Source organism: Phascolarctos cinereus, unplaced genomic scaffold (genome assembly GCF_003287225.1).
Source record: "Phascolarctos cinereus isolate Bilbo 61053 unplaced genomic scaffold, phaCin_HiC Scaffold_5;HRSCAF=322, whole genome shotgun sequence".
Classification (NCBI taxonomy): domain Eukaryota; kingdom Metazoa; phylum Chordata; class Mammalia; order Diprotodontia; family Phascolarctidae; genus Phascolarctos; species Phascolarctos cinereus.
The window spans coordinates 435,781,769-435,793,991 of NW_027555958.1; the positions used below are offsets into that span (position 1 = coordinate 435,781,769).

The 12,223-nt window shown below is 40.2% G+C and overlaps 1 protein-coding gene across 3 annotated transcripts in view; it reads right to left on the minus strand.

The window, feature by feature from the left end:
* Window positions 1-914: 914 nt before the first annotated feature.
* Window positions 915-12,223, minus strand: part of MCOLN2 (mucolipin TRP cation channel 2) — an 86,056-nt gene continuing 74,747 nt past the window's right edge. For all 3 annotated transcript variants that reach the window (XM_078156552.1, XM_020988721.2, XM_020988723.2), the window contains 3 exons: window positions 10,534-10,740; window positions 7,206-7,327; window positions 915-1,900 (listed from right to left, as the gene is read on the minus strand). In XM_078156552.1, the coding sequence (XP_078012678.1) occupies window positions 1,864-1,900; window positions 7,206-7,327; window positions 10,534-10,740 (366 nt within the window). In that variant the 3' untranslated portion in view covers window positions 915-1,863. The remainder of the gene's footprint in view (window positions 1,901-7,205; window positions 7,328-10,533; window positions 10,741-12,223) is intronic.

Consider the following 12,223-nt stretch of genomic DNA (forward strand, 5'->3'; position numbering starts at 1 on the left):
ATGATCTTACGATATTCACCAAATGATGCACGTATTGATCATGAAAGACAGCATTGCCTTGGCTGTTCCAAAAGTTGTTCGAGAAAGTAAAAACAAACTTATAAGTGTATCCCAGAATAGATAAAGTTGAAAGGCACTGGTTTAGGGGAAGTTGCTTTGTGTGTAGCTATGTGTTTGCCCTGTCAGCAAAAAAGTCAGCCAAGAAGAGAGGAAGTAGCCTGGGGAGTGGTAGAAATGAACCAGGTACCTGCACCATTAGAGAAGGAGGAAGTGTCATTGAACCTTCAAAATGATCTTCCCTAATGGAGAACTGGAGTAAGTGGAAAAAAAAACCAGAACTGAAGAATGGTTTGTCCCATATGTACTCATTAACTGCAGAGTTGTGAGAGCAACCCCCACCCCCCCCTTCCCATAATGAACTTGGAATAGAGGATACAGAGGGAAAGTTACAGTTGTCATGTTTTTTAAAAAAAATGAAAATACAATGTTACAGCACATGCAGGAGAATCTTGAAGGGAGATTTTTCAATGTTCTCCCATTGGGAGCAATGGACAGTATTAGAAGAAGGCAGAAGCCATAAAAGAGATCTAGGAAGAAGGTCCTAGTCAGAGGATAATGGGAGTATGTGAGACCATCATTAATCTTTTTCAAGCAAGAAGCCTAGCTGGGATCCAGGAAAAGAGGATTAAAGGCAGTGGCCTTTAAAGTGTGTTTAAAGGAAAAACTCCAAGCGTGCATAAGTATATTATATGCCTGGAAAGGGAAGAACTGTAATCAAATGAACTAATCTTGATCCTGGGTTCTTGTACTCAATCATAAAACACACACACACACAAACGCACATACTCTACCACCTCCATTGATTGGTTGAATGTTGACATCCTAGCATGAAACATGTTAGGCAGTACCATGAATTGTCATAAAAAATATATTTATTGATTTAACAAACTGCCATGTTACCAGAACTAGAAGGGTAAACAGCACATTAACGATGTTCAATCTGGAATTGGCTTATATTAAAATGTGTGCTGTCCATGAAACAATAGTGTTTCCTCCCTGAGACCTTCAATTAGGTTAGTGTGCAGTTACCAAGTAACCTGAATGGTAGGGATGGGTTCAAATAAGCCAGTCTCCCGCTAGTACACGTGCCAACCCATTAAGATTAAGGTTTCTAAGTTAACATTGAAGTAGGGAAAAAAAAAAACCACAGGGAAAATTTTTTTTAAAGATCGAGAAGTGTCTCTAATAACAGTAAATTGCTTTAGCTCATTTTAAGAATCTTTTAAAAAAATCTTTATATCTTTAAATGACTTAACAAGTCTTCAGTTTGGGGTCTTCAATTTAGTCCAGCAGCAACCTCACTTACGTGTGAATCACTAAAACACCTTCCAACCTAGGCACTGCTTTTCTTCCTCTGTTAGTCTTCACCACAAATGACATGTCTATGTATGTGGTTTTAACATCATTGTTTCACACTTTTTGAAATATGTAACATTTATTTCACTTCTTTTCCCTAACCCACTCCCCTCAGCCCCTGCCAAATGTTTCATTCTATAAATAAAAAGACTAACTAAAAAAAAAATTAGTTGTCCTTATCCTAACGAATTTAAGCTCCTGGAGAAATGGGTGGTCTATTCTTCGTAATCCAAGTTCACAAAAAAAAAAAGTAGCTGTGGTCCTTCAGCCAGCCAGCAGTGGCAATTAGCACTCTGCAGTTCAGTAAGTCAGTCTGTTTATGGAAACACAGGTCCAAACTCTGTCTCTTTGCAATCTGGGGAGCTGTTTCAACAATGGCCTGGTCCCACCCTGCATTTCCACTGTGTAAGGAGGCCTGAAATTCCATTCTTTCTGGTCAGCAGGTCCTTAGTTAATAAGTATCAAATTGTCATCACTTCCTCGCCTGTAACAGAGAGGGGGAGGTTATGGGAGGAAAGAAGATAGAAGAACGGCATGATTCAAAATCTTACTGCAGAGAATTAAGACCACATAGAGATACAGTTCAGCATCGTAAACACATCAGGTTAAATGCAGTCGAGTGGGGGTTTTTTTAGGGGGTGGGGATATTGGTGGGAAAGGGGAAAGGGCATAGATTTGTGATTTCATTAGTGTGAGGAGCTCCCTGGTATGGAAAATTCATCCACCAATGCAGATTTGCACCTCTGAGAATTTGGTTTAAGTGCCCACATACCTATGTGTCAGAGACAGCATTTGACTTAAAGCCAACCCTCTTTGACTCTCAGACTCACCAGATAATTTTTAAAAGAGCAACATACACACTTTCAAGGACTGGTTACATACTCCTTCCAAAGGACTGAAATTTTCCTGGTTAACCACCTCTTAAGATCATTTGTCCTTCTTGTTTTATTCAGACTTTATCAGGGCTTAAGTAGTTGACTTTCTTACCTTCTAGTAGTCTTTGAGGACTAAAAATGCCTTTGACTCCAGAGTGTCAACCCTTCATCCTGTCAACTGAATCATAACCACTACTGCTCATTATAAGCTAAGGCTCCTTTCCCACACTTTCAGGCCTTGATGGTGTAAACTCATCCTCCAGCTCTTTTCACATACCATAATTCCTACTACAGCCTTCTCCTAATCTCCACCTTCCCACCACACCAAGTGACACGATTATCCCACTGCCTTTGCAATTAACGTTCTAATAGACTGTAATCTACATGAGGCCAGGAACTAAACTTCCATCCTTATGTCACTGGTGCTTTCCCTCAGCTCTTACATCTATGGGTTAAATATATCAATAGGAACTTAACACACATTTGTTGGGTTGAATTTATGGAGTTCAACTTCTCATACAAATTATTTCCCAAACAGAATGATAGAGCCTTGAAGTAGGAATTATTTCTTTTCTTTTTCTCCCCTTCTTTTTTAATCTCTGTCTCCCCACAGGCTAGCACATGCCTGGCACACAGTAGGTACTCAAAATGCACTTGCTGATTGAGACTGACCATCCATTTGTGGCTAAGCACCTGAAAGACAGGCTGTCTCTACCTAGCCATCACCTCCGTTTCTCCCCAGCATGAGCTTACTCTAAACTTACACTAAAATCAAGCTTATTACTGTCACCAATTCCAGTTTAACCTTTCTGGTTAAACCAAAGGCTTCTTTTATTTTTCCCTTCCTATATACCTGTTACTTTTTTGGTTTTTTAAGGCAATTGGGGTTAAGTGACTTGCCCAGGGTCATACAGCTAGTACGTATTAAGTGTTTGGATCTGAGGCTGAATTTGAACTCAGGTCCTCCTGACTTCAGGGCCAGTGCTGTATCCACTGCACCACCTTGCTGCCCCAATCCCTGTTATTTTTGACACTGTTAATGCCCAGCTCTTTTTTGATCCTTTTTGCAGCTCTGGGTTCAAACTCACAGCCCTTCTCTTATCTAGTGGTCAAAATAGAAGACCTCAAAGGTCCCTTTTGGCACTTTGATCCTATGAGCTTTGGTGAGTTTCTCTTCTTTTCTTCCCCCAGTAATTACATCTCCCAAGATTCAAACTTGAACCATATTTAATCCTTCCTTGGGAGACGTATTTACTGTAATGGACTGCTGCGACATGAACAAAGACAAAGCAGGTGGCCATCAGCCTTAAACCTGCTTATGTTCTTTGATGTCCACAGAATATCCCACATACCCTGCCATGACCTAAAACCACAATGTGAGCAGTAGCAATAAAAAACAAAGGCTAAACTCAGACCCAGATCTTGAAATTGGAATTCTATTTCTGTTCTTTATTCTCTGTATGACCTTGTACAAGTCATTCACCTCCATGGACCTTCAGTCTCTCTTCCTGTAAAATGACCTCTAAAGTCCTTTTATTACTATGCAGCAGGAGTTCTTAACCATCTTTGGGTCAAGAACCTCTTTAGCACTTCTAAGAAGCCTATGGACCCCTTCTCAGAATCACTTTCAAATGCATAAAATTTTTTCAAAAAATCAGTGAAAATGAAGATGTATTTTTTCCTACCTAAGTTCATAACACCCCCCCCAAACCTACATATGAGTAGGCCAGATCTAGGATCCTATGCTTTTTAGTCACCCATCCATCTAATGGCTTCCTTTATTCCCAGAAGCAGTACCAACTCTTATTCTTCCACAGACTCAATCTTGCTTCTACCTTTCATTCCACCTTCTATTTCATAGCATTTCCATGGGTTTTGTTCACAAAAGGTACTGGTTGTTTATCTATGTCCTCTTCTCCTTCCTAACTCCTGTCTGGTCTGTCAACAAGCCTGGAAACTACCATACATCTGTCCATCAGTGGTTAGATGCAGCAGCGTGGATGGCACTGTGGACGTTCACGGATGGAGCTGTTCTTGCAAAGAGATGGCTTTTCTAATACACTACAATTACAGCCCCTCAGGGAAGTTTGTGGTATAAACTAAGCAGCCAAAGTCCAATGACATTTCAATTATCTTTTAGGAATCATACCTCCACATCCTCTAATGTATTTGTCTTTGCAAAAAACAAATAACAAACAGGCCCACAATTCTCAAAGCCCTCCCCCAAACAGGGCAGCACTCAGGAGCCAAATGCCAATCAAAGAAAACGAATTTGCATTTATCCAAGCTCACTGCTGCAATTAAATGTTCGTAGAGGATGAAATGTCGTTAAAAATCGACTCTTCTCAGAACCCTCATTTCATATTTACTAGGCATTCTTTGGAAATGCTCAATCATATCCTCATTTCAACTCCCAAGACAGACCATGAATTGATTAACAGAGAAATACGCTCTATGCTCCGAAACAGCAGCTCAATTTTTCTGTCTTTTTCCCCCCTAGGGGTGGTTTAGATTATTTTTCTCAAACAAATAGGAATTCAGTCTTTAGAAGTGGGAAAGGAGGTATTTTGCAGCTATATCACCATTTTCCTCTTTTTTACTTGATACAAATTTATACATATGTGTGTATACATACATACATGTAGACACTCATACATATACATAGATACACACACACATATATATACGCGAGAGAGACTTGAAAGTCCCTAGTCAAGAGGAAACCACTACCTTCTAAGCATATTTAAGAAGCTACTAAGCTTAAACTCAATCTAGTCTTCAAGCTTTTTCTCTGCTTCTGTTAAGTCTGACTTCAAGACACAGGCAGAATGCTGTTGGAATAATCAGATATACCAGGAGTAGGGAACCTGTGGCCTTGAGGCCATATATGGCCCTGTAGGTCCTCAAGGGCGGCCCCTTGACTGAATCTAAACTTCACAGAACAAATGCCCTTCAGGTTCCCACCCCTGAGATATAAAACACAATGCTAAGAAGGCAGTCAGGAAAAGAGACCTTCCCAGGCAGGCAGAGGAGCCAGTGGAGACAGATCTGACTGTGCATCTGAATGGGGTCTCTTCTTAAATGAGCTTTCCTCCTCTAGCTAAAAGCTTCTCACATCTAGAGAGAGTGAGAAGGGGAATGTATTTGGCTTCACATTCTCTGAGCTCACATCCAAATTAAGTGTTCACTGCTAATACCACCTTCAGACATTCAGACAGCTGGATTTGGTAGGTTTTTTGAAGTTATTTTTTTTTTGCCTCTACACCAGGGTTCTTATCCTTTTTCTGTGTGTCACAGACCCCATTGGTAATCCAGTGAAGCCTATGAACCCCTTCTTGGGACAGCTAACTGGTACAGTGGATAGAGTATCGGGTTCAGAGTCAGGAAGATTCAGCTTTGTAAGTTCAAATCTGGCCCCAGACATTTACTAGCAGTGTGACCCTGGGCAAGTCAAGTATCCCTGTTTGCCTCAGTTCCTCATCTGTAAAATGAGCTGGAGAAGGAAATGGCAAATCACTCTTGTATCCTTGCCAAGAAAACCTCACATGGGGTCATGAAGAGTTGGACACGACTGAAAAACGACTGAACAACATGAACCCCTTCTTAGAATAATATTTTTTTAAAAATTTCATAATGGAAGAGAATAGTTAAAAATAAAGGTGTATTTTCCCCACCCAAACTCACTAATCTCAGGCTAAGGACCCTTGCTCTAAACCAAAAGAAAACACTTCTAATACTTAATGTTGCTTTCAAAACACACTTATTCAACTCAACGTAATTCAACCAATACCTTGCACTAGACTCTGAGAACAAAGACAAAAACAAAACAATCCTTGCCCTCAAGGAGGTTGTACTCTATTCTCCTCGTAAGAACAACCAACACTTTGCTAATACTGTTAAAAAGTGATCTAGAGTTTTAGAGAATTCATTTCCTTGGCTTTTAAAACATCTCTAAAAAAGGGACACAGCAAATCCCATGTTCTCAGTTTTGGCCAAGTGACTCATAAGGTCTATAGCTGGAAGGGACCTCTGAGGTCATCTTTCTAAGAAGGGGACATAGCAAACCTATGTTCTCAACCTTGGCCAAGTGGCTTGTAAAGTCTATAGTAGGAAGGGACTTTTGGGGTCATCTTGTCCATTTACAATTTAGCTGGCTAGGGCTGGGAATACAGGGAGTAGGGGAAAGCAAACCTTCCCACTAAGGAATTAAACCAACAAAATCTAGACCATTCCTCTCATTTTACAAGTGAGGAAACTGAGGCCCAGAGAGGTGAAGTGATTTGTATAGGGTCACATAAGTAGTAAGTAGCAGAAATGAGATTACAAGGTCATCTAACTTCAAATCCAGCTTCTTTCACACCACCAAAAATGCCTTCCAAATTCTTCTGCCTCTCATCTCTATACCTTTATACATGCCTGGAATGTTCCCCCTCCTGGAACCTCTATGTATCTTGGAGGTTCTGTTCAAGCACCACATTTGATTTCCCCAGGAACTAGTGTGATTCCTCCCTTTCCTTTCTCCTCCAAATTAATTTAATTTGTATATATTTTTATTTGCTTAACTATGTACTTTTTTTCTCTCTCCAGCAGAACATAAGCTTCTTGAGGGCAGGAACTGTGTCTTTGTATTTCCAGAGCCTAGCATAGTACTTGACATGTGGTAGGATTTTAATAAACATTTGTTCGATTGAAATGAATTCAACTTGAGTGTTTATATAACACCACACTGTCCTATCTCATAATAAGAGATAGTCATTTTCAAATGTGACTGGGAGAAAAAGAAACTGATGATTCCCTGGAAATTGTTGTTTTCCAAGCATGGCTTTAGCCTTGGAGCAAACTCTTTAGACCAAGAGAAAAGTCTCTTGGCTACACCCAAGGGCATCTATGAATCAAGGAAATGGTGGTACCCACCTCTGACAGCAGCAGAGAAAGGTCACGGGAGCGGGGGTTCGTTTCTGGTACTCTTCGCTGCCACTGCATTCTTTTAGGAATTCTTGAAGGTCCGTTAGAGGAAAGCCATTCTGTTGGTATTTCTTTAAAAAGCACATAATGATATTACCTTATTTATAGAGAGTGAGAAATCATTCCCATTGTCAATAGTCCAAAGCCACTGAGGCTAGAATAAAGCTCTCCCACACTAGGAACAGAGATCCAAGAGCTGATACTAACCAAGTTGAATTAAGCTGTCACTACAGGAACAGAGAAGGCAGGGCCATGATGGAAACCAAAATACAAATGAAAATAAAAATCCAAGAGAGAAGGGAAGGGAGGTAACTCTTTAAAATTAGATACGCATAGTGGAATGCTCCATAAACTGTGAAGGGCTATAAGGTGTTAGGATCAAGATGAATAATAAAGTTTTCTATAGACCAATCCTAATCTACCTACCTTTTTTCCCTCCCATTTTCCTTCCTTCTTCTGTCCCTCCCTCTTTTCTTCCATCCTCCATCCCTCCCTTTCTCCTGCCCTTTTTCAGTCCATTCATCCCTTCCTTTCTCTCTCCAACAATCCCTCCCTTCCTCTCTATTTTAGTTGTTTAGGTAACTTTCCATTCATCCCTCCTTTTCTTTACTTCCTTCCTCTTTCTCCTTCCCTTCCTTCTATCTATTCTTTCCTTCCTCATTCCTTTTTCTTGGGTTGTTTGTTAAATATGCAAATAAATTATTAAATAAATAAAATATTAAATATGTTGTTTATTGAATATATAAAGTATTCCCCCACCTCTAGGGATCACATCTGCCCCAAATCCTGCCCTTTTTTCTACTTTTGCAGAGGTGAGAGATGGAGCCCCCTGAAAACAGAAGGTATTTGTAAAGGCTTAATGAAGGTAGATTGTTCCAACCAACCATCTCGTACCTCCCCCCAACCATGCCAGCCCCTAATCTCCTTACATTTAATGGAAGCTCCTGGGAGTGACCCACATCAATATTTAAGCTTGGAATACTTTTAGGAACATTTCAGCTTCAAAGATTCATTCTCTAGAATTATGGTAGGTAGCTATTATCTCCCACATAAGCGCTCACTCTTGTTATTAAAGCAAATTGTAGCTGATGCTAATGTGAAGATGACGATTCACTCATCTCCTTGTACACATAATTGCTGGTTAGAGTTTTTCAATGAAGTTGACCTTCCAGGTGTCATGGGTCAGATGCGAAAAAGGAGCCTAAGCAAGAGAAGGATTGGAACTCCCAACCTCTTCCCGGACAATGGCATTACATCTCAAGTGGGTCTCCATGGACAGTGAGTCTCATCATCTAAAAAATGATCTTCCACAGAAATGCTGTGCAATGCTTCTGCTGTTGGGCCAACACCACTATAAACACAGTGAGCTAGAGATATGTCACACTTCAAGCCATCTCAATCCTGACCTGAAAGATACTGTCTATCCTCAAATCCCAGAATCTCTGAGTTAGAAGGGGCCTCCAAGGCCCTCTAGAACTCACACCTGAACAAGAAAGAATTCTCTCCACATTTTTGACATGTGGTAACTTAGTCTTTGCAAATGTCTAGGAGGTGAAAATCACTATCTCTTGGGGCGGTTCATTTTATTTGAAAATAACTCTAAATGTTTTTTTTAAACATGTATTTATTATCTCTCCCTCTCATTGCCCAACTGCAATATACATAAACACATGCAAATGTGTATGTGTGTATATCCTCATAACAAACATATATAGCCCAAATTTCCACATTGGCCATGTCCAAAAATATATGTCTTATTTTGAATTTTAAGTCCATTACCTCTTGGGTAGGAGGTAAGTGGTATAATTTCATCTTCATTGCTTTGGACTTGTGGCTTATCATTATCAGCTCTAATCGTTTTCCTTAGACTAAACTAAAATTTGCTCTTCTACAACCTTTATCCATCGCTCCTAATTCTGTCCCCTGCAGCCAGGCAGAATATCTATTCAAACACTAAAAGAGTTGCCTTGGCAGGCAGTGGATTCCCCTCCTCACTGAAGGGTTTTTTTGTTTGTTTGTTTTGTTTTTGGCTAGGCAATGGGGTTAAGTGACTTGCCCAGGGTCACACAGCTAGTAAGTGTGATGTGTCTGAGGCCGCATTTGAACTCAGGTCCTCCTGACTCCAGGGCCGGTGCTCTATCCATTGCATCACCTAGCTGCCCCTTCATTGAAGGTTTTTGAGAAAAGGCTGGATGAATACTTGCTATGTATATTGTAGCAGGGATTCCTTTCGGGCATTACCTGAAGGTCCCCTTCAAACTCTGAATTTTGTGATGCTGTCTAATCCCTCTTCCATGTCAATCCTCCAAATACTTGACTATAGCTATCATGTCTTCTCCCTAAGTCTTCTCTTAGTCAGGTTAAACACCTTTAATTCCTTCATTTAATCCTTACATGACATGACCTCAAGGCCTTTCATCCCACTGGCCACTCTTCTGGATGCTCTCTAGGCTGCTAATGTTCTTCCTAAAATATAGTATCTAAAGCTGAACAAATTATTCCAAATGGGAACTGTCTACTCCTCTAGCTCTGGAACCATGAACAATGATCAAGTAAACTCTGGCTTTGTTCCTGGATAGGGTGTGTCAATCTCTGGAAACTATCTTACCCAAGTCAGAATTAACTATAAGGCACAATGTTACACGATAAATTATAAGTGTCTTACCTAAACTTTCTATCCCTCCCCCCCCCACCGCTCCTATTCCCCAATACAGTGCTCTGTATAGAACAGATGTTTAATAAGACATTGTTAATTTATCCACTGGGAATTAAATAACAGGAGCCTCTTTTCTTACTCCATTTTAAGCAAACCTTTAGAGCTAAGTACCTCAAGAAGAGAAGGAAACTCGTAAGTATCTGGTTAGTCATATGTTAAAGATGCTCATACAACATTACTGTGCACAAATTAGCGTTCAGTATTTAGCTAACAAGTAGCCATATCCAGCTCTATCTGAACTGATTACCAGAATGTCACCATTTTAGTTTGTTTTGCTGCTGGATGAAAATCTAGCTCCCTTTCAGATCTGAACATGAGATTACATACTACTGCTGCTCTGAAAATTTACCTCCCTGGGGCTTCCATTACATATCTATAAAACAAGTGGGTTGAACAAGATGAGTTCTAAGAGCGTTTCCAACTCCCACTCTGTAATTCTATGCTGCACCCCACCCCCAACCAGTGTGCCCTGTAGTCACCTAATATCCTCCAAAAGAAAATGCGAACCAGTTGCTGAGAACAAAAGATTGAATAATTGATTGATATGAAATAACAATTTACCTTAATGGTATGATAGGAGTCTGTAATAAGTGCAATGAAGAGGCTGAGAACCATGTATATAAAAAGGCTGATGAAGGAATATAAATACACACGACTGAAGAGCCACACCAAGATGCTCTTTTGCTGGATCTGAGCAAAGGTTGCAAACATGTCGTCACCATTCACCAGAGAAAACAAACATTCAGCCACTGTGCTCAGGTCTTCAAACTTGGTTGGGGTAGGGAGGGGAAAGAAGAAGAGGAGAGGTTTTAATTTCCAAAGTCCATTTACACAGTAATAAACATAGCTCAGCTTTGTTTTTTAAAACATTGGGAACTCGGAAATCTACTAGCAATGAAAACACACGGGCTTCTACCCAACCATGAACATGTTTCTGAGTGGTGATACAAGCTTGGGTCCCTTCCGATGTTATCAGTAGTACTTCTTGCCTGTTCAGACAGCTGTTATTGATGGAAAGAAAATCTACAGGCCCAAGGGTTAAAACACTAGACACAGAGTAAAATAGGATCACACTATTCAGAAAACAATAAGGTTCCATTAGGTGAGATAATTCAACTCTTCTTTCCGAAGCCTATTAGTCCAAACGAGGTATCTCCTCCAAAACCCTGTTCTCATTGTTATCTCTTCTCCTACTTGAAAACATGCAATAACTCTCTAATGGTTAATAAACTGGCCCAGACTTCTCTGCTTGGCTTTCCAAACCCTTCAATTATCTAGCCCCCATCTACCCACTCAAATTCATTCATTCATTTATTCATTTATTACCCACTCAAATTTATTTTTAAAAGAAAGTTTCTTTTTTAAAAAAAAAATTGTGAAATGCATTTAATCAACAACAACAATATTTCAACACACAGGGGAAAAAAAGAACAAAAAAGATCGTACACAAAACTGTCAGCTTCTGTTCCCTACAGATTTTTTAAAGAGACATTAAATTTAACACAGTAGTAACAAAATTGTCCTGTTTGTGTCCTCCTGACCTTTTTGGTTCTAATTCATAACTGACTGTTTCCATCGATGCTTTTACTTCAATCAGGACAATCTCCTTATGGCTTCCCTGATGCTCCCTACCTTGAAAGCCTTTTCTCCATGCCCTACCCTCTTGCTTGGCTGGTCCAAACCTTGACCATTTTCAAGGCCTAACTCTCTTTAGCTCCTCTAGAAATTCCCTGGCTTCCTTCAGTCCATTCTCATCTCGTTGCACTCCTGCTGCATTTTGTCATATGTCACAGAAACTGTTTTCAAACCTATTCCATAACCTTTTATTTCACCACTTTCCATAGAGTATCAGCAACAGGAGGGGCCGGACCCATATCCTATACTTCTTTCACCTGAACAAAAAAGTCCAGCAGGGACTAGCCTCAATACCTATTGATTGATTCAGACTAGTCTTTTGCAGTCTGAGTAGTGAGATGACAAGATTTAAAGCCAGAGGGAAGCTTGGAAGTCAGCTAGTCTAGGCCTCTTCATTTTACAGATAGGAAAGTAAAGTCCACAGGGGTTTACTGACTTACCCTCTGAATCCAAACCCAGTTCTCTCCTTTGCCTGTAGCACATTATCCACAAAATAAAGAGCCAGAATTCAAACCCAATAGCCAAGTAAAATAGCAGAAAACCAGAGGTACCCAAGGTCCTTTGGAGTCAAAGCAATGCTGGGGTAAATCCTATGTAGGATCCAAGGGAAACATGT